Here is a 24,170-nt window from a genome sequence, read left to right as displayed (position 1 = left end):
ATCATCATTATTATTATTATTATTATTTATTATTATTATTATTATTATTATTATTATTATTATTTACTTACAAATGGCTTTTAGAAGACCCGAAGGTTCATTATCGCCTTCACATTAAGCCGTCATCGGTTCCTGCAATCAGCAAGATCAATCCAGTCTGTACCATCATATCCCATCACTCTCAAATACATTTTAATATTATCCTCCCATGTCTCGGCCTCCCCAAAGGTCTTCCTCCCTCAGGTCTTCCAACTAACACTCCATATGCATTTCTGGATTTACCCATAAGTGCTACATGCCTTGTCCATCTCAAACGACTGGATTTAATATTCCTAATTATGTTAGGTGAAAAATGAAGACTATGAGTGCAATTCTGTGTTGTGTAACTTTCTCCATTCTCCTGTAACTTTATCCCTCTTAGCCCCAAATGTTTTTCTAAGAACCTTATTCTCAAACATCCTTAACCTCTGTTCTTCTCTCAAAGTGAGAGTTCAAGTTTCACAACCATACAGAACAACAGGTAATATAACTTAACTGTTTTATAAATTCTAATTTTCAATTTTTTTGAAAGCAGACTGGATGGCAGAAGCTTTTCAGCCGAATTATAGCAGGCATATCCCATATTTATTCTATGTTTAATTTTCTCTCGAGTGTCATTTGAATTTTTTTCACCTTTTCAAACGATACATTTCGAATTTTTATATTCCCATTTCGTACTATGTTCTGATCACGAGACATAACCATATACTTTGTTTTTCGGGAATTACTTCCATTATTATTATTATTATTATTATTATTATTATTATTATTATTATTATTATTATGTTTTCACTTATGAGCGTACTTGTAAAATATTCTAATTTTTCTAGTCTTTATGCTAGACGTCTTGAACTTGACTACCTACTTATTCTTTTGTAAGGCCGTAAAGGGTAATATTGATTGTGAATCCTTCCTAAGCAATATCTACCTTTGGGTCCCTTCGAATGATTTAAGATTAAAAAAAAAGTTATACTTATAAGCCGAAATCGCTCTCTCCAGTCGTCGGATGCATGAAAGCTGCCATTTACATTGCATTAATTTTGATCCATTTAATATATAGTTTGTTGTTTGGTTATTCTTATATTAAATATACACATCAAAATCACACTCATTTCAATTTGATTCGTTTGTGTTATTTTTCAGCTATTTTGTATCATGTATTTTGCAGCTATCAATTCATTCTGCCATTATTGTTTAATTGTATTTGTCTTTAATTTAATAATAATTATTTTATGCACTGTTTTTATAATTTGTTCACTGTAAATCTTGTGCTAACTTTTATCTTATGCTGAACTGCTATTGGCCCTAGGCTGTTGTACATCACAATAAATATTAGTAAATAAATAAATTAGCATTACTATTATTATTATTATTATTATTATTATTATTATTATTAAGTATGCGTACTAAAAGCTCTCTCTTCAGCTCTTCTTTGGTCTACCTACATTCCGCCTTTCTGCTGATTTATTTCTATAAGTTTGAAGTGTAATACAGTAGTTCTCAGTTCTTTACGTATTTCTTCATTATAACGTAGAACTACGTCTTTGTATTCGTGACGATATGCCCTCAAACGCTCAGTAACTAGGTTTAAAAAAAAGTGTTACATTAGAATGGCCTATAACTTCTAAACAAATAAATATAGGGAAACGAAAAGTATATCACCGTGTAGACAATGGAGACCTGTAACCGTAAAACATTAAAAAATATTTCCTTTTGTAATAACATTAATATGCATAATTTTTAACCTTTCTTTATACCAGGACTTTGCAACACTAAAAAAAAAAAAAAAACTTTTGTGCGAGATCGTGCGTATTTACTTGGTTTCCGCACAAAACCAATCCGCGGAAAGTCTAAAATTCCACATTCAGTATTCCCAACCTAACACAATTTCCCTCTTCTTACCGCTTAAGTGACATATTAATTTTACTGTTTTAGGCTTTTAACATATTATTTTTAGAGACGTTCAGTATAGTAATAATTATAAATTGGAAACTTACCACTGCAATTTCACCTAAATTGCACTGTTAATTATTATTTTTAAATATTTGCAAAAATTAAGTAAACTACAACTTCACTAAAGTTACTGGTGGTGGTGCTCCAGTGACTCTGAATAACTGCACAAATGTAACAATTAATTTCAATGTGCAGAATTAGATGTCAAAGATATTTTCCATTTCTAAACATCTTCTTGACCGGCAAAATTAAACTTGCCGATGTTATTACTGCAATATGTTATATAATAGTAATATGCGTTACAAGAGCGGTATGTTGAAGTTTTCATGTTCGAAGAAAAGTTTGAAAAAGCGAAACGTAGTTGAGCTTTTTTAATTTCCGAGAATTGAAAGAAAACGTACCGCTCGTGTATCGTACATTATTTTGTGCGAAGATCGTTTATTACATACCTGAAAGAGGAATTTCTAATTAGTTGCAATGAAATCTCCATCTTGGTTTCTGTTCAATGACGGCAACTCTGGAAAACAAATATACCTATCTTCAACATTGTTCCTATAAAATGTTTTCTGTGTTTACTATACTGCAGCAGGCCGTGATATACGTCTGTCTTTTTTTTTTCCCGAGTCTATGATGAGTCTGCAATCTTGTTGATTTTTTCACGGCTTCCTTAATGTTACTTGCGTCACGAATGCAGTAACTTTAGTGTAATTGTAGAGTTTACTTAATTTTTGCAAATATTTAAAAACAATAATTAACAGTGCAATTTAGGTGAAATTGCAGTGGTAAGTTTCCAATTTATAATTATTACTATATTGAACGTCTCTAAAAATAATATGTTAAAAGCCTAAAGCAGTAAAATCAATGTCACTTAAATCTTCCTATCTTTCCTGTTTAGTACGTACTTTCCTGCCCTTTCTTCTGTGTCCTCCTCCTCCTCCTCCTCCTCCTCCCCCTCCTCAGTACCATCACATCCTACAATTTCTTCCTCATCTTCAACTTCTTCCTCTCAGCCTATATTTCTTCCTCTTCCTCCATTTATCCAATTTTTAACAAATTTTAACTTCTGTTTAATTTTGTACAGTATAATAAAAATGCTTATGTCATTAATACACTTACATAATAATAATAATAATAATAATAATAATAATAATAATAATAATATATATATATATATATATACAGGGACATCATTTTATTTTTACTAACATTTTTAATATTAACCTGGCTATACCTTTGGATTAATGGTTCATAGCCGGAAACACAGTTTGCTACTCCTTTCCACAATTGAAGGTCGATGATTCTGGCGTAAAATACTAACAAATCACTTTACTAGGTATAGGAGGGAAGAAAAGTAGTTAATCCATTTACGTAAATTAGGAGATATCGTAATTCTGAGTTTGATAATTTTCATTAGGTTTTTGTTTAATCAAAATACAGTACAGTATTAACAATAAGTGTTTTTACTCACGAACTGAGTTATCCATGCGAACGTATTCATTATGCAGTGTATATTATACTGTCTACAGCACGCTAGCGTACAATATAGAGAATGAAGTCAAATTGAAAAATAATCATAATATGGATATTTAAACATATTTTTGAAAATGGTGGCCGTTCATTTAGATACAGGCTTCAGTTCTTTTGTGCATATTATCGCACTATAGACTACTGCATCTAATTCCAAGTGCCTCGTTTTACCGTGACAACGCTTTTTAGTTCTTTCAGCACTCTGATTATTTTATTATTTATGTCTTTGTTGTATTAAGAATTTTAGATAAGGGCGCAAATAGCCATAGTAGCTGACGCGTCCTTCTTAAACCCTACTACTCTAATTCCAATTACCAGTTTCGTCCTTCGTACTAGTAACTCATGTTGAAATAATTCTATATAAAAGAGTACCTTACATACTGTAAATTCAATCTTCACCTCTGTCCGACCCGCACAGATAAAATTACTCAGACATGCTATCTATCTACTGTCCGTCCAAGTGGTTACGTCGCAGGATCGTAGAAAGGGGGGAAATGACGTGACAGTTAATTACTTTTATTTAGGTTATTTTAAACAGTTGCGGGTGAGGGAAACCGGGATGCGAAGTAGGCAAACGGACGACAGCACCTGTGCGAAAATATGAATCAATATTGAAAACTCTTTCGTCACTGGAAAACGCGAACATATTTCTGGAACGTACTATACTCACTAACTCAATACTGTTTGTGTTTACTACGACCTTAAAGCGACTTTGACTGTATACGCTTGGTTCTGTGAGGAGAACAGTTCGAAGTTTAGTAGGAGAGGGTGGGAGTGAAGTACATTCAAAAACTCAGGTACAACAGAAATTGAAGTAAAAATAAAATGATATCCCTGTATAATGGAACATTAAACTCACAAGGGATGAAGAATGAAACTGACATGATAAATATATTGATGAAGAGTTAGGGAGACTATGCCTTACGTCGATGTAGGTTTTGTTACCCTGACAGTGAAAAATTAGAAAAGTGAAAACGGTTATGGATAAAAGATACTCAAATCTAAATATGTAAATTTTTTTAAAAGTTCAAGGGAGAGATTCAAACCCGGTAACCCCCCCCTTGCGTACGTCTCTGACTCCCACCATATCTGCAATGAGTCTCACACTTATACGTCGATCTTGAGGAACAATTTCACTGATTTTCCGAACGTTTTCATCAGTTTTTGAAGTAGAAGGACGACCCGGATGTTCATCATCTTCCACTTCCGACCCTCATTAAACCTTTTGTGCCACTCAAATACTCGTTATCGTGTCATTAAATTATCCCCGTACACCTGCTTTAATAATTTAATACACTCCGTTGGGGATTTTCCCAGTTTCACAAAATCTTTTCGCTAGGCATTATTCTGGTAAGTTAACAACGCAACGTCCACATCAAATCACTCTCACTGACAAAGTAAGTTGAATAGCGAGATGAACCAAACTCTGCTGCATTGCAGACCTTCAAGTTTAACAAATTATCATCATCATCATCATCATCATCATCATCATCATCATGCATTAGGCATTAGGCAATTTTGCCTGTAGCAGTCTATATTACTGTTCTGTCCATCGTTTTCTTGGACGTTCAGTATCTCTTCTACCAATCGGTCTGTAGTGCGAAAACTCATGTGGTAGCCTATAGGAGTCATGTAGGAGCGCGGATAATCATGAGTGCGCCGTAGCACGAAATTTATTTATTTATTTATTTATTTATTTATTTATTTATCTATCTATTTGTTTGTTTATTAATTAATTAATTAATTAGTTTGTTTGTTTATTTGTTTTGCTAAGAATTGCAATATAAAATATAATATATACAGAAAAACTTCAGCTCGCCCCTGAAAGAGTAGAACTCGTGCTCAGGGGCGGATTCCTGAATTTAAATTAAGAAGTGTATAATACTACCTGCTAGCATCAGGGACTGCCGGAATAAAATTGAATTCAAACGCAAACTTACTAGGCACTTGGTCAGTAATTGGTTTCTTGTAAATAGTTTCCTTAATCTATCACAAAATATTTCAATATCCAGTAATTTCATCACTATACAATTTTGTTATTCTAGGTTTAATTTGTAATTCAGTAAATATAAAATATTCTTTGTTTTTCTATGATAAATTATCTAGCTTTAATTAGTCAGGCAATCTTTTCGTACCTTGATTTTTATTGTAATTGTAATTGTAAATTTAATACTAATTGTAATTTTATTCTTCATATTATGGTTGGAATCTCCTGGTAGAGGAGCAGAGAAGGCCTGACGGCCTTATCTCTACCAGGTTAAATAAATAAATACTAAAATACTACAATTTGTCTTATGTCTGTTATGCAATAAGAACATATACATTTAAATTTACAATTTTTCAATTTTTATAAAATCCATATATAACTTTTTTAATTTAATACTAGAACTATTAGAACTGACAAGATTAGGATATTTAAATATAAATTTTTTATAGTCTATATTCTTGGGCCTAAATTACTACTATGATTAAATACTGTAGCAGTGTTGCATTTTGGTTCAAACAATCTTAAAGAATTCATACTTTTGTTTCATAACTATGAAAATACAATAGTCACGTGTTTGTAAGAACAAGTCACTAGTCGGATTCAGTCCACCTTGTTCCATTGCAGTGGGAAGTTTCTTTTGTGTCAGCTCTGTTCAATTGTTTTATTACTTCTTTAATTATTATAGTTTATGTTAAGTTGTACTATTAGAGTTATAGTAGTGTAGTTTTGTAGCAATGGTGTAATGTTTAAAAATATAGCGGAAAGAAATTCAAAGAGAGAAATACTGAAAAGCCAAGCCAGGAGGCTGGTGCAGCGCATTTATGATTAGGACCTACTTCAAGCGGGAGGACGACGTTGCCAAGTCTCAGGAGAGAACTGCAGCTGCCTGTAGTATCGGCATACGTATTGTGTAACAAATTACAGGTGAGGCGAGAAAAAGCCAAGAACAACGTGGCATGGTTACATTTTCGTCTCGTGCAAAAAAAAAAAAAAAAAAAGTAGGCCTAATCGAAAGATTCAATTGTGTGGTTTAGATGATTTTAATAAGCACGTCTTCAGGCATAAAATATTCGAAATGAACGGCAGTGGTAGGCTTATAACAATGTCATTATAAACTTAAGCTCTTTTCATTCATGTTAAATTTAAAATTCCTTTTTTTTTATATTTTCTCTCTATGAAGCCGGGAGGGGAACATCCCTATGGGATATTCCATCTCAAATCGACCGAAATATAGAGAAAATTGACCTTTCAATTTTTAAATACAATGAAACTTTTTCTGTCCGTAGACAACTGTGATACAATGCTTTGTGCAAAGTTTGAGGCATCAGAACTCCATAATGTTTAAATTAAAAATATTTAAATTTATCGTATTTTCATAAAATTAGCAACTTTAAACTGTTGTGGCTCCGAAACCCTTTCACCCAATGATCAAAATCGTGGTTTATTTTGATGCTGAAAAGTTAAAGTTTATATTGACATATAAACAGTTTTTCTTACTTTTTATGGAAATGGAGAAATTAGATTTTTCTTCATTAAGACGCCTTTGCCCACAAAAAATATTTTTGAAATATATGGTTAGATTCCGCATTGAAAGTTCAAATAAACACATATTTTTTACTGGTGCACTGCTGATAAGAAAGTATTGAAAATATCAAATAAAGAAAATAAATAGGACGCGCGTGAACTAACCAGCTGACTGTGAGGCGGGAGCTAGCCGAGGGAAGCAAGGCCAGGAGACAAACACGTGATGTTTCGTCTAGTAGCGCATAGCTGGGGTAGCTTTATCACAGGTTTTCATAAACACGGGAGTAAAATGACGCCCAACGCTCGCTTATCTTCAGCTCTCGGCCAGTGCGAGCGGTACTCCGCCGTTCAAGTCCAGGCGTATGTAAATAATTTATTTAATACCCCCGAAACTTATTGCCGTGACACTAAGCAAACAATGCCGAATCCCTCTTAATAATGCAAGGTTTTTTCACAATATTTTTTTACATTTTTACAAATGGGCAAAAAGCCTAAAAGTAAGTAAAATCAGATTATCTCTCTCTGTGTACAATAAAAATAAGGATTACTTCTTATCATAACCTACCAAATGTCAGCTTCAAAGTGAGCTCTCGTTCAATGTTCTGCAGTAAATAGTTCCAGAGTTCTGAGCGCTGAAAGAGGCTTGTTTATCTAAAATACGCTAAATTTGTCGCTCAACAATACGAAAACCATTTGACTTTCGATAGTATATTTTTGCAAATGCACTCTCCTCAGCACCTTGTATAAATAGGGAAAAAATTAGGGTATAAAAAATGCGAGGTTTTTTACTGATCGATTTCATATGGAATAGCCCCTATGAACCGCGACCTGAGGTCTATTGTGCACCTCTGGGATGAGTTGTAGCCAACGACCGCACCCACGCCGAACCGACCTAACCCCCAACACCCTAACGACCAGTCCCGCCATCCCTCTAAGTCCGTGTACACATTCCACCCAAACAGCTCCCCCACATTCCCCCCCTCAAACGATCTGAGGTATATACGCCACCCCTTCCGTCTAGCCAATGGTCTGAGGTGTAGGTCACCCCTCCCGTCGGGAGGGGAGTGGGTTCTGCTGCTGGGTCACCAAATACCATGCTTTGGCATATCCATGGAGGCCGACCGAGAGCGTCAGGAGCTTCGGAGGGCGCTGCAGGCGCGTTCTGAAAACCATCTGCGATTGGACAATATGTTCTTATACACTGAAAACGATCTCTCGACATCGTATGAGGTTATTGTTGTTTAGTAAACTGTCCGAAGACAGGTTTTAACCTCATACGTGACGTCAATAAGTATCACTCATGAGGCAACTAAGTCAGGAGGTAATATGCCGACATTTCGTACAAATTGAGAGGATGCGAAGGCCGGAGTTCGATTCCTCGCTTGCGACGAGTTGCTTGAATGAGGTTTTTTTTGGGGGGTTTTCCCCTCACTCCTGTGGATGAATATCAGGTAACTTTATCAGGCGTATGGAACACCACTCATTCTCACCACTTCCTTTCCCCTCTCTCATTATTCTTTCCTTATCATTCCGGTTGTCGTATAGGTCACATGTGGGAGCATTAAGAGCTATTCTCCATTGGAGAGGACATTGCCCTGTATGGGATTTTAAGGCTGCTATTATTATTATTATTATTATTATTTATTATTATTATTATTATTATTATTATTATTATTATTATTATTATTACTAGCCGTACCCGTGCGCTCCGCTGCACCCGTTATAAATGAATATAAAGTATTTACATAATTAAAATAGGACATTTGATCCAGGGAACATTCGTGTTTGATAGAAGGATAAATCGTTTAATATGTTACTTCATTTAAATTGCATCCAAATAATTAAAATGCCATCATTTTGGTCCAGAGACACTCATTTGGTGCAATGACAATTCCTTTAACATGTTTCTTAATTTTTATTACATGCAACCATAGCTTAATGAAGATTGACATCATTTAGATTTAATATGTATATTTTATTTTATTTGTTATAGGTTTCCATTGAATTATGGTAATAACTTAATTTTTTACCCTTGTTTTCTACGTATTCAGTAAATGGTGCTTGGCCCACTATGGTTCTGAACCCTTCAAATAACTTAAATTATATTATATAACATTACATATTATATTATATTATATTATATTATATTATATTATATTATATTATATTATATTATATCATATCATATCAGAAGTTACTGTAATAACATTATAGCATTATGTCCATCTAGAGAAACTACACTTTCCAATGGTGAAATAATAATTAATTATACAAATCGGTTAATTTAGCTTCCGATATTACTTCATACAAACACAGAAACATTCTCTGTAGGCTATCTTTTGTAGCTTTCGATTGTTGCTGTCCAAGGCCCCTTATAGACGAAGTCATTTGTTTTTTAATTCATTACACGGCCTTAGATGGCAGTTATTTTAATTTTAAAACTCATTTATCTCATTAAATATCAGTCCTATCAAAATTTTTCAAGAATAAAACTTATCGCAAATTATTTTTAAAGAAACTTTTGTTATGTAACATTTTTCACAAAAATCAATAATAAGCGAGATATTTCGATTTATTTAATTCAGCCCCCCTTATAACCCCCCTTTTAAATAATGTATTTTGAATGCCATATAGCCTAAAATCTAAGTTACAACGAATTTAATTTATATTCCAATTTTCATCGAAATTCGTTCAGCCATTATCGCGTGAAAAGTTAACAAACATACAAACAGACAGACATACAAACAAAAATTTCAAAAAAAGCGATTTTCGGTTTCAGGGTGGTTAATTATATATGTTAGGACAAATTATTTTTGGAAAAACGAAAATTACCAGAAAAATTTCGGCTACAGATTTGTTATTAGTATAGATTATTATTAATCATTTTATCCATTTATCTATTTATGTGTTTAATCTGTTTATTTACTTACTAGCCGTACCCGTGTGCTCCGCTGCACCCGTTAGAAATAAATATAAAGTAATTACATAATTAAAATAGGACATTTGAGCCAGGGAACATTCGTGTTTGATATAAGGATAAATCGTTTATTATGTTACTTAATTTAAATTGTATTTGCATAATTAAAATGCGATAATTTTGATCCAGAGACCACTCATTTGGTCATAAAAATTATTTTAGGAAATACAGGAAACGAAGGTACAGAATAGCCTATCAAGTTTTCTGTGCATAAGAAGCTATTTTAATCTTACCTGTCCTCGATTCACTCACAAGTTACTGTAATAACATTATAGCATTATGTCCATCTAGAGAAACTACACTTTCCAATGGTGAATTAATAATTAATTATACAAATCGGTTAATTTAGCTTCTGATATTACTTCATAATAACACAGAAACATTATCTGTAGGCTATCTTTCATAGCTTTCGATTGTTGCTGTCCAAGGTCCCTTATAGACGAAGTCATTTGTTTTTTAATTCATTACACGGCCTTAGATGGCAGTTATTTTAATTTTAAAACTCATTTATCTCATTAAATATCAGTCCTATCAAAATTTTTCAAGGAATAAAACTTATCGGAAATTATTTTTAAAGAAACTTTTGTTATGTAACATTTTTCACAAAAATCAATAATAAGCGAGATATTTCGATTTATTTAATTCAGGCCTCCTTATAACCCCCCTTTTAAATAATGTATTTTGAATGCCATATAGCCTAAAATCTAAGTTACAACGAACTTAATTTATATTCCAATTTTCATCGAAATCCATTCAGCCATTATCGCGTGAAAAGGTGACAGACAGACAGACAGACAAACAAAAATGTCAAAATAGCGATTTTCGGTTTCAGGGTGGTTAATTGTATATGTTAGGACCAATTATGTTTGGAAAATCGAAAATTACTAAAAAAATTTCGGCTACAGATTTATTATTAGTATAGATTTATTTACGTATTCATTTATTTATTTGTTTGTTTATTTACTTACTTATTTATTTATTCATTTATTTGTTTTTTGTTAATTTATATTCATTATTTATTTACAAGGAGCGGATGAAAGGCTTAGATCTGAAGGAAAGACAGCGTATTCGTGGTCGATGTTAAAGGAAATGCCAAGAATTTAAATGAATAACATTGATTTATTTTATCTTGAAATTTTACAATATTGACAATCGAAGTTCTCAGAATGGCAGCGCAGTAGCGGTAGCAGCTTCCGGGCAGCAACAACTAGCCTATATGACATTCTGACCTTCAGATCCAGTCACTTAATCGAAGTTAAATCGGCGTCTTTGTGTATGTCGAAAAGAGAATCTGCAACTCATATAAAGAAGGTGATATTGCCATCTGGGTTACGCAAGTATGAGTCAGGATCCAAGCTTAAATACGAAATACACCGTTCAAATAGTACATTATGCAACGAGCCTATAATGATAGTAATCAAGACGCGAGTATGTTTGTTTATGAAACGAGCGCAAGCGAGTTTTATAATTTTCATACGAGCGTCTTAATTACCATTATAGGCAAGTTTCATACGACTTTTTATGCTCGACCATATTTCTAACTTGAAATTATTCATAAGTATTCATGTTATGGTTATGTAAGTGAGGAGCTGAACTGACCTGAATTGTGAGATGTGCGCAGACGCGAAAGTATTGATTTTTTCCGAGGCACGAGTGTCATTGACCTTGATATAATCTAGAGAATAACATGAAGATTAGTCTTGATATAACCTGAAAATTGATTTAGAATTGAAAAACGAGATGAAAAATTGAATTTATTTGAATATTATTTACAATTAACGCTAATATCGAAATAATTTTGAATTGTATTCTCATAGTTATAAAACTAAAGGTATGAATTCTTTAAGGTTGTTTGAACCAAAATGCAACACTGTTACAGTATTTAATCATAGTAGTAATTTAGGCCGAAGAATATATAATTTTATTTATATTTAATATCCTAATCTTGTCAATTCGAATAGTTCTAGTACTATTAAATTTAAAAAGTTATGTATGGATTTTATAAAAATTGAAAATTTAAATTTATATACTATAATTGAAAACTATATTGTATAATTATTCATTATAATTGTATTGTACACTTATTAATTTCAATTCAGGAATCCGCCCCTGAGCACGAGTTCTACTCTTTCAAGGGCGAGCTAAAGTTTCTCTGTATATTTTATAATTTATGTTACAATTATTAGCAAAATAAAAACAAATTATTATAGTAACAACATAACCTTCTGCGACAGTATTGGATTTCCAGCCTCCGTGACTTTTCGCTAATTGTCTTTCGATTGCATATCCGAGAATAATCGATACTTGCGATTTCATAATGGTACAATGGTGATTTCTCATTGGCTGAACAACTGAATTATAATGAATAGGTGTACTTTAATGAGGTGCATTAAAGGGCTACTACCAGGTGTATAATTACTACATTTCGGCATGGTCGAGCATAAAATATCATATCGTTCAATTTATTTATTCGTTCGGGTACACAACTCAGCTTCACGGGCAGCCTACTCTTGCAGGCGCGTGAATGTTATTTGTTCGATAAACATGTTAGCCTGAATATATTGCTCAATACTGGAAAACCGTTAACTGCAGAGCTATTTTCATTTAGTCTGATTTTATCTGTTACCTGTCGAAATAGGCATTTGCATGATATGTTTTCGTAAAAGGCCCCATACACGCAAAGACTTACCTATGAGACTTACCTGTAGGTAAGTCTGTGCAAACCTAAATCCACAGATAAGTTTCCTCGTGTATGGGTGAGAAGTATCGAGGCTTTCGGCCTTGAGATAAGTCTCCAGACTTTTACGGCTGCTTGAAATTATCCGACTGTGGCCTCTTCAAATTAAGCGACAGAAAAATTATATATAGAAACAAACGATATTGCGAGCATATGGTCGAGATTTCATTATTATGTTTTGCAATTCTCTGTAGCTAAATGACGGCAAGCTATGAAAGTTAAGATTCAAGGAACTGTTTTTTCTTAGAATTTATAGAAGTGTATAAATCTTTTCCATGCTTCTGAAAAGTCAAAGTTAGAATAACACTTATAAAGGGGAACTATATAATTGTATGCTATTTAAAATAGCGCTGAGAAATCGCGAACAAATGAACGCAGAACCATGGAGGAATAAAATTGTATTTTTCGAGTGATCTCATTTCTTCGTGTGAAATCATTGACTTCAACGATCTCTTACGTTTTCTTAGTGAACTATAAATGTAGGAGGTAAGTTTGTATAGACTAGGGTTACCATCCGTTCGGCAAAAGGAGGACATGTTCTCTTTTTTAATCATTTATCCTGTCCGGCAGGCATTTAAAAAAAGTTGAAATGTCCGGCATTTCGCATTTCAACTAGAATTAATATGAATATTGAATAATGTGCGATATTATGCATAGAATATCTAAACAAATGGTGAAAACCTATGAAAGAATTTAACTGCTTTCAATGGTTGAAGCTGGAGTACACAAAAAACATAAAATATGATGACGTATTGGCATGCATTGAAATCTTACACTTTAAAAATGTCACTATTCATGATTCTGAGCTATTTTATCAATTTTATTCTCCAATGTACAAAGATATGCCAATCAAGTTAATTTGGACAAAGATAAGTTTAGATAAACAATGGTGCAAATTCTTCCATTCCAATAGTTCTGCGAGCACTGTAACTTTCTCAGAACTCTTAAAAACACGTCAATTATATTTATCTTTCCCAAGTCACAATGAAAATGCTAAGAGAGTATTTTCCCTAATACCTGCTCAATGGACAAAAGAGCGAAATCACATACTAACGGAGATAGTCAGAGGTATCATCATGGCGAAATATAATTTCAAGAACATGTCCTGTGAACAGTTCCATAGTTATTTGTTACAAGATAGAAGCACAGTCTACTATATACAGTCGCGAAGCTTGAGGTGTTTTTTTGCAAATCTCGTGATAAAGCGCTCCAAGCGGTTAGCAACTAGAAACAATAGACTGTCCATGGTCGACTTTGGACTGTGTCGTATTTCTATCGAGTGCTAGCTCGTTGCGTATTTCACATTGATGCTTGTGAAATGTTCGTTATTGGTTGTAATGAAAATGTTAATGGCTAAAATATAATAATTGGAATAATAATATGGGACAAGGAGGAGACGTTTGTAGTGCTATAAATTGTAGCAACAGTAAGAGAAAGAGGCCAGAGTTTTCATTTTTCCGATTTCCGAAAGATTCAGAAAGGTTACTGGGTTTCCACAAGATGCTGTGCAGAAACAAAACTCTTAATTTTGAAGTTCTTTGTGACTGTTAGAATATATTATATCCTTAAATTTCACAATGAAATGTTTCAGTCTAACCGAAAGGACATTAGATACCGGTTAAAGTTCTGTCACTTAGGCTGCTAAATTTCCAGAGAAATAAAGGTTAGGTCTACTTTTTTTTTTAGAGGATATATTTTTAATTGTAGCTATTAATTTTATTATTTTTTATGTGTTATTTTACTAAAGACGTAGAAAAATTAAGTTTGTTTTAATTAAATTTATTGATCACGTTTTATTTTCAATTCTGGTGGGATTATTATTGCTTAGGCCTACTTTTTTTTTCAAAGGATATGTTTTTAATTATAGCTGTTAATTTTGTTGTTATTTTTATTTGTTGCTTTACTAGAGACGTAAAAAAAGTATGTTACAATAAAATTTATTGATCACGTTTTATTTCCAATTCTGGTGTGATTATTATTGCTTAACCTCATCCCACTTTGTTAACTACGTAAGCCTACACTACAAGTACCGGTACACGTAAGTTACTCCATTAATTCATATTTCCATTATTATTGTTGTAAAGAGAAATGCAAATTAATATTTATTGGTTTCATAGTTAATTATCGCTATAATCTTGAATGAGTGAAGCTATTATAGTAAATTTCAGTTCGTTTTGCACAAACAAAAATTATATTAACTTATTTCTTGCAGGTATCTTCGAGTTTATGGTGGAATTTAATATACATAATTAAAATAATAAATTAACTTTATGCATGTAATATTTCAATAATGGAAGGAAGGTGTTAATTTTTCCAAAAGAACACGACAACGAAAGTGTAACATATTTTGTCGTCTGCTAGGAGAGAGATCTGCAATGATGAGGTGATAGTAGCGATCCTAGTGGTGGGCAACTATCCATGTTTGCATTTTTACTACATATTGAGCTTCGCGACTGTATATAGTAGACTGTGATAGAAGTCTGTCTCTTCAGGCTCTTGTGCACAAAGTGGGCTCCACCGATAAGTAGGGTACAGATGTAATACTGATCCAGCAACTAGTGAGAAAACTGACTAAGGTGAGCCATTGTTTTTATCTTTAATTCTGTTCATATCAATTTTTAAAAAGTCCTCCTTTTTTTCAGCAATGTCCTCTTATTTTCGATTTCATGTCCTCCTATAGAATTTCTTCTCATGGTAACCCTAGTACAGACTTGGCTCCAGGTAGGACTTTGCGTGTATGGGGCCCTTCACACTACATACAGGCGAATTAAAGGCAAAAGGATAGATTTGTCATTGTTACATATCGTCAGTGGCGGCTCTTGGGTATTGAATTCAGGGGGGCTGCATACAAAAATAAACCATGCATCTTACCTTATTTAAATATTAGTTCCATGCGCCTGTCTTATAGGTTGCAAACTTTTGAATCATCTTCTTATTAAAATCCGATATGTCGGTAAGGCATTATAAGCTTGGTATGCAGAGTCGGCCTCGGTAGCATAGTCGGTTGCGGGTTCGATCCCGGTCCAGGTCGATGGCATCTAAGTGTGTTTAAATGAGATGGGCTCATGTCAGTAGATTTACTGGCATTTAAAAGAATCCTGCGGGACAAAATTCCGGCACACTGGCGACGCTGATATAACCCCTGCAGTTGCGATACTGAATAAATCAGCAAAAAATATGCGAGCCTTTGTATTTTGTTTAGTGGCTTTTTCCATTATTAGATTCAACTGATGGGCACTTAATTTCACATTTCTCCTGAATTGTTAAGGTACTGAACAGAATAGACTGTAAATATTGTACAGAATTAAACATTGTTGCACAACATTAAAGAAAATGTATTTAAAACTGCGCGCTACTGACAACCTGCCGCAAATTTTGCAGCTCCTGGAAACTCTGGATTCACGGCCAGGGGCAGCAGGGGGAGGGGTAAAACTAACGCGCAAAGCTTCCGAGACGAGACTGGCAGCTCCAGGGGAGGAAGTGGCTTCACCCATAGTCCTTGTCTCTGGCTTCGCTCTGGCAGCACCAGGGGAGGAAGTGACTTCACTAACGATTGCGTGCATGTCAATGAGAGCGAAGTTTTTAAAAATTCGAGCCGCTAAATAGAGACTGTATAATAAATGTATTTCACAACATAAAACGAGACAAGAGCCACAAATGTCTGGGGGTGCTGCAGCTCCGCAGCCCCTCTTCGAAAGCCGCCCCTGCATATCGTCGTTGTAGACGAATTTTCTATTGCTCTACAAAACAGTTCTGGAAGAATAAATTTATTCTACTCGGGATGGAACTGCTAATTTCTTGTCCAGTCACTCTAGCAATTGAGCTACCTCACTGTCAGTTCTATAATTAGAAAGTGTAAGTTTACACTCATGAAGAAAGTATTGCAAAATATCCCCTTTGACAATATATTGCTCCTGAAATAGACTGCTTCGAAACCAACTGGATGAAACCAGCAGGAAACGGTGGTCCTGCGATGTTGATAACAGATTGCGAACTCTGAGAAGGGAGGCCGTGCTGGATTCGTTATCAGGGACGGCCACGTGCTGTAAGGAGTTGCAAGTGTGTAAGGCTGTAGATAAGAATAGAGAGTTTTGTGTCAACTTGGTTCTTGTAGGTTAGTAATGAACTAATGTTATTGTGTAACACATGTCACACTTAGGGGCGTATTTTGCGGGCTACCGGCGGTAGCCCAAGGAAATTACAAAAGAAAAAGTTTATAATATAACATAATGTAATAATTTTGTATTATTAGTTTTACCATAGTAATTAAAATTAAAGTAATTGTTAGATATATTTTGTGTAATAATAGGGTCAGCGGTAGCCCAAACCCTTTAACCAGTATACGCCCCTTGAGTTGACAAATGGGAAACATTACTAATTGTAAAACTGAAATAATTATTTACAAAGTAACGTAATGACGTGTTCCCTCCAAGATGTCCGTAATCTGAATGACCTTCTTCATTTGTACTGTTAGGTTGGCAGCAGTGGCGGCTCGTGATAAAATATTACGTGTGTTCACAATTTTGTGTTCCAAAACCGAAAATAATTTGGAATCGTACATTTAGCCTAATATAAAATGTCATTATTCCAATGTTTCACTATCGAAAAAACCGTATATAAATTCAAAACGTATAATAATAATAATAATAATAATAATAATAATAATAATAATAATAATGAAACCTAGTCTTTTTATTTCCAATTTTTCCTGGTAAGTCACTTTACCCAGTTCTTTACTGTTCAAAATTGCTTGAACAGAGTTAAATGTTGAAGTTTGTTAAAAATTAATACACACCACAGTGCCGTTATTTACAAAAGCGTATGTTCAGTAATATATTTTGATTCACAACACACTGATACACTATAGCCTATACCAGTACTATAATCCCATTCGTATAGATAGATTACTATAAATACATGCCAATAAATATTATTCTTAAATATTATACACCAACATACAGATACTTAAATTCAAACCACTGTCACATTCAGCCATCACGTGTTTGAAAGCCAAACCATGGATAAATATTTACCAAACTATGCTATCATGCTAACATTAAAGTAGGTATAGTAATTCACAAACTACACTCTCGTAGTAGCACTGTACACACACCCACGCTCCAAGAGTGAGAAATGCTGGCACCTACAGGCTAGAATACAGACTATTAAATTTCATCCTCGAGATACACGTGAACGATAGGCATCGATGCATCTGACATCTGCAGGATAGATTCACTGTTCACGTAACGCTGTGTGCTCTTGACGAGTCATAAGCGTCCCCTAAGACAATTTTCTTCCGCGCATGCGTGTAATTTCTGTAACATCCTTGAAAAGAGCACGGCTTGTACGTGAACGCATGTTGTCAAGTTTACATAAGAAGTTTATGCAAGATGCGGGAAGTTTAAAATACTCGATTCTGATATTATACATCCCCACTACGTCAATACGGTTTTAAATAATAAAACTAGTCGTCCATTAATGGAAACAAGGTGTTCACGTGCTCTTGTGCTCTTATTGACGCACCGCCACTGGTTGGCAGTACATATTCCCCTTTTGTACCGCTAGAATTATTCACCTTTAGTCCCAAATCTGCTATTGACAGATAGTCATTCAATAGACGCGATTGCGAAAATGATTATTATCTATGACGCAGTGCATGAGGGTAGGCCACTAGAGGGAACCCAAGAGGCGGAACTTAAACTGAGAGGATTCGATCCGACATCGGGATGGGAACCCGGTGTGGCTTAGTGGATAGAGCGTCAGCACGTAGAGCTGAAAACCCGGGTTCCAAACTCGGTGCCGGAGAGAATTTTTCTCCATTCCACTCATCCATCATATGATGACGCAGAATTTCTGCACGTAAATATCATATGTACTTCGGTACGTCGTAATAATATGTCACTTTTGAGGTTCAAACCTGTCTTCGGACAGTTGACTAAACAACAATAACCTCATACGATGTCGAGAGATCGTTTTCAGTGTATAAGAAAATATTGTCCAATCGCCGATGGAACTTAACTCTTGGAAATAGGCCTATGGAGAAAATATCCTGTGGCACATTGTGCTTCTTGCTTTGATTATACCTTTAGAATCGCACCAAAAACTAGATCGTGACATGTAAATGTGTAATTTATATAAAATTAAACATCTTATTTATCTTTAATTTGATTAAAATTATTTTTTGAAATAGCAACAATTTTTAACTCTAAGAGCAATTTTGATATTACATATTTAGTAAATATTTTCAGATTTTTAGTTACACATTTATGTACATATTTTTAGAGTCAATATTTACATATCATCAACAATACAGCATAAGCTCACCGACTATTTCGGTCTTAAATCTTCTAACTCTAAAGTTTCCTGAATCTCCAGCATTCTCTCTTTTTCTTTTAAGCTGTAATTGTTTATTTGAATTGGGGGTCTTCATTCCAAATGAGTGATTGTAGTATGCTACCTACTGTACGTATGTCTGAAAAACAATTTTGTTTGAACCCTATTCAAGCTCGGCTTGGAACTCCATTTGAAACAGCAGTTGCAAGATGGCGTCACTTCTGCACGAGTGTACATTTGCGTTTAAAGATACCTGACTCCTACTAATCGATAGTGATCAATAATTTGTTGGTGTAAGTGTGGCTTCTTTAGTTATTACTTCTATGAATATCACTTTTGTTGACGTCGTACAAAATTTTGTCGAATATCCTTTTGAGAAGATTAACTCCATATGTAGATGAAATTATTGGGGACCATCAGTGTGGTTTTAGGCGTAATAGATCGACTATTGATCAGATTTTTTGTATTCGACAGATATTGGAGAAAAAATGGGAGTATAAGGGTACAGTGCATTAGTTATTCACAGATTTCAAAAAAGCGTATGACTCGGTTAAGAGAGAAGTTTTATATAATATTCTTATTGAATTTGGTATTCCCAAGAAACTAGTTCGATTAATTAAAATGTGTCTTAGTGAAACTTACAGCAGAGTCCGTATAGGCCATTTTCTATCTTATGCTTTTCCAATTCACTGCGGGCTAAAGCAGGGAGATGCACTATCACCTTTACTTTTTAACTTCGCTCTAGAATATGCCATTAGGAAAGTTCAGGATAACACAGAGGGTTTGGAATTGAACGGGTTACATCAGCTTCTTGTCTATGCGGATGACGTGAATATGTTAGGAGAAAATCCACAAACAATTAGGGAAAACGCGGAAATTCTTGTTGAAGCAAGTAAAGAGATAGGTTTGGAAGTAAATCCCGAAAAGACTAAGTATATGATTATATCTCGTGACCAGAATATTGTACGAAATGGAACTATAAAAATTGGAGATTTATCCTTCGAAGAGGTGGAAAAATTCAAATATCTTGGAGCAACAGTAACAAATCTAAATGACACTCGGGAGGAAATTAAACGCAGAATAAATCTGGGAAATGCCTGTTATTCGGTTGAGAAGCTTTTGTCATCTAGTATTCTGTCAAAAAGTCTGAAAGTTAGAATTTATAAAACAGTTATATTACCGGTTGTTCTGTATGGTTGTGAAACTTGGACTCTCACTTTGAGAGAGGAACAGAGATTAAGGGTGTTTGAGAATAAGGTTCTTAGGAAAATATTTGGGGCTAAGAGGGATGAAGTTACAGGAGAATGGAGAAAGGTACACAACGCAGAGCTGCACGCATTGTATATTTAACCTGACATAATTAGGAACATAAAATCCAGACGTTTGAGATGGGCAGGACATGTAGCACGTATGGGCGAATCCAGAAATGCATATAGAGTGTTAGTTGGGAGGCCGGAGGGAAAAAGACCTTTGGGGAGGCCGAGACGTAGATGGGAAGATAATATTAAAATGGATTTGAGGGAGGTAGGATATGATGGTAGAGACTGGATTAATCTTGCTCAGGATAGCGACCAATGGCGGGCTTATGTGAGGGCGGCAATGAACCTTCGGGTTCCTTAAAAGCCAGTAAGTAAGTAAGTAAGTAATTAAGTATGAATTTATGACGAAGATAGCGGTCAGTGTCGCCAATAGTACAGTCTTAGAAAAAAGTTTTGTTGCACAGATACAGACGAATTGAGCCGAGGATTGATGCACTCTTTGGCTTGAGCTGGTAATGATGAACTCATGATTCATCACTTGTGACTATCCGGGCTAGCATATCGTCCCCTTCATCCTGTCTGCCCGGTTTAAGCCGCCAATGTGTTGTATATTTTTCTTCGTGAAAATCTCCACTGGTCAATTACTCGGTGGGCATACTTGTCTGCCCTTCCAGAGAACTTGTGCATCCAATTGTAGACAGCTTGTCGTGACAGACAACGCTCACCATACACGGACAACATTTCTTTGTTGCCAGACCTTTTGTCCAGAAAAACCTCACAACAGAGCGCTATTCGACTGTGGTACAGTACGATTATTTAGTCCTGACAGTCGCTAGTGATGTGCGCCTGGGTCAGGCGAGTCCATTAAGTTACGCCAAGGGATGTTCAGATTAGTCTGTCGCCTGCAGTCAGAGCGATCGGATGTCACGCATGCGGTATAGCGTTGTGTTTCCAGTACAGTTAAGCTCTACTGTTTTCCTTTACCGACCACTCGCCCTTATCTCTACTCCGGAACTCTCTCCACTACTCCTATTACTTCCCCTCTTCGCGTCGCTGAGCTGTCAGGACTAAATAATCGGTCTGTACACTCGCGCAGAGGTGCCGACATCTTACAGCTGCTGCTTCTTTGTTTCACATGTGCGCACATCGATCACTTGGACATCTGGATACTACAGAGGTGTGAAAATTATTAGAATAATCTTAATTTTAAAGGTTTTTTAATAGTTCCTTCACAAATATTCATTGAATTGATTAATATTGGTATATAATATTACTATACTGATGTAGGATATATTTACTACTAACAATGCCGGAAAGCGTTGTTGTACATTGGTATTTTTCTTATTTTACAATTGTTATGGGAATTCAGAAATTATTATATTATGTTGGCGGAATTGGAAACATAAAAAATTAGTTAAGAAATGCTTTAAACAAATTGTTCTTTGCGTTTACATTGTTGTGAAGGTTCAAATGAACGTATACATCTGTTTTGTGCATATAATTTTTTATGTTTCCAATTCCGCCAACATAATATAATAATTTCTGAATTCCCATAACAATTGTAAAATAAAAATACCAATGTACAACAATGCTTTCCGGCATTGTTAGTAGTAAATATATCCTACATCAGTATAGTAATATATACCAATATTCATCAGTTCAATTAATATTTGTGAAGGAACTATTAAAGAACCTTTAAAATTAAGATTATTCTAATAATTTTCACACCTCTGTACTGTCATCTAGCGGTGTTAGTTTTAGGTGCCTCGTTAATAATTTAGGTCGCTCTTTAGATTTGTAATTTACTGACTCGTGAACTTGTAATGGTCAAATATTAGTATTGATGTTAGTAAATATTCTCATGATGTTTTCGTCTCACGTGTTTTGGCCACTACAATATGTCGATGTAAATGTTACAGATGCGGATGTGTGAACTGCCCGATGTCGGGGAGCAGAATGCAGCTCGCTCCTACATGGCACATGGATCACCGCAGAGTAATGTTTTTGTGGGCAGCTGTGTGTATTCTCGCCATGTGGGTGCCACAGAGTGACTGTGTTATTTGCTCCAGTGATTTTCCTTACGTAAGTAATACTACACAGACTGGTTTTGTATATGATACATAATTAGAGCATGATTTTTTTACGACTATAAACAGTTTTATCTTTTAACTGAAATCTGAAAGATTCTCTACAGTAACTTTCAAGGTATATCGTATTGAGTGTGGACCTTGGTATCTGAAGAGTTTGCACTGTTTTTCCAGGATACCAATTTGAGCATGACCTGTAGCCAGAGCGATGATATAGAAGGTGAGTGAATACTATTTTATCTGAATTAAATACAGGATCATACTTAACTTAGGTTTTGATAGTTAAGGCAATATAATGTTTTTTTCTACGATAGTGAGTAAAGTTTCATTTTGTGCGAGATCGCGCGTATTTGCTTGGTTTCCGCACAGAACCAATACGCGGTAAGTGTGAAATACCACATTCAGTATTCCCAACCTAACACACATAACAATTTCCCTCTTCTTACCGCTTAAGCGCGACATTCATTTTACTGCTTTAGGCTTTTAACATATTATTTTTAGAGACGTTTAACATAGTAATAATTATAAATTGGAAACTTACCACTGCAATTTCACCTAAATTGCAATGTTAATTATTGTTTTTAAATATTTGCAAAAATTAAGTAAAGTCTACTACTCCACGAAACTTATTGCATTCCTGATACAAGTAACATTAAGGAAGCCGTGAAAAAATCAACAAGATTCCAGATGCCGATGTTATTACTGCAATATGTTATATAAATAATATTTTTAAAATATTAAAATGAAAAATAAATCATTACATAACCTTACCGTTTGTTTTAAGTTCGCATTTATAGACTGGGGGGAGAAAAAGACAGACGGATACCACGGCCTGCTGGAGTATAGTATACACAGAATACATTTTAAAGCAACAATGTTGAAGATAGATATTTTTGTTTTGAAAAATTGCCGTCATTAAACAGAAACCAAGATGGAGATTTCATTGCAACTAATTAGAAATTCGTCTTTCAGGTATGTAATAAACGATCTTTAAAAAGTCTCAACTACGTTTCGCTTTTTCAATGTTTTCCTCGACCATGAAAACGTCAACATACCGCTCTTGTAACGTATATTACTATTACCGACTGTTATCAGTGCGTAAAGTGAGCCTTTAAAACACTAGTGCGTAAAAAAGTAAGTAATCACTTTAGGCACTGCTATTCATTTTACCCTAGATCATATATGTAAGAGATGGCTCATTCCTATGTTAAAATCGGCGGCACTTTGAAGAGAACAAACGCCAGAATCGCCACCCGTCCGCCGTTAACGAACACGAGATGGCAGTACAGTCGCTAATGCAATTCAAATGGGACTTATGACGTGACTCCTTATGTAACAACTATATGGCAGCATAGTAAACGTGACAAAAGTTGTTACCGTCAAAACGTATAAGGCAGAGCTATCTGGGTATATATGATCTAGGATTTTACGAACTGCCAAAGAAAATGCAATATTCAGTGTACAAGCTTCATTCAGTAAGAAATTAATGCATTACCTCGATTTTTCATTACTTAAATGTTACACTTAACACAAAGTAACAAATTTAACATTCATGTCTACATTTTAGCCCGTATTATTCTGAAGTTACGTCTGTAGTAGCCGACTCATTGTAACAAGATTTATCATTCAACTGTCCCTAATAGCTTTCTTGATTATATGGCCGGTTTAGACGCCCATGAAATCGTGAACATGAATAAAACAGGCTGAAATTTCATGGATACTTACTTCTTAATGGTTCTGAGTTTAG

At 34.6% G+C, this 24,170-nt stretch overlaps 1 protein-coding gene across 2 annotated transcripts in view; it reads left to right on the top strand.

The window, feature by feature from the left end:
- Nucleotides 1-24,170, top strand: part of LOC138702940 (uncharacterized) — a 290,852-nt gene that overhangs the window by 223,126 nt on the left and 43,556 nt on the right. For both annotated transcript variants that reach the window (XM_069830353.1, XM_069830354.1), the window contains exons 3-4: nucleotides 22,256-22,418; nucleotides 22,598-22,643. In XM_069830353.1, the coding sequence (XP_069686454.1) occupies nucleotides 22,256-22,418; nucleotides 22,598-22,643 (209 nt within the window). The remainder of the gene's footprint in view (nucleotides 1-22,255; nucleotides 22,419-22,597; nucleotides 22,644-24,170) is intronic.

Source organism: Periplaneta americana, chromosome 7 (assembly GCF_040183065.1).
Source record: "Periplaneta americana isolate PAMFEO1 chromosome 7, P.americana_PAMFEO1_priV1, whole genome shotgun sequence".
Classification (NCBI taxonomy): domain Eukaryota; kingdom Metazoa; phylum Arthropoda; class Insecta; order Blattodea; family Blattidae; genus Periplaneta; species Periplaneta americana.
The sequence above is the reverse complement of the archived record's forward strand: the minus strand, read 5'-3'. Positions and strand labels throughout refer to the sequence as shown.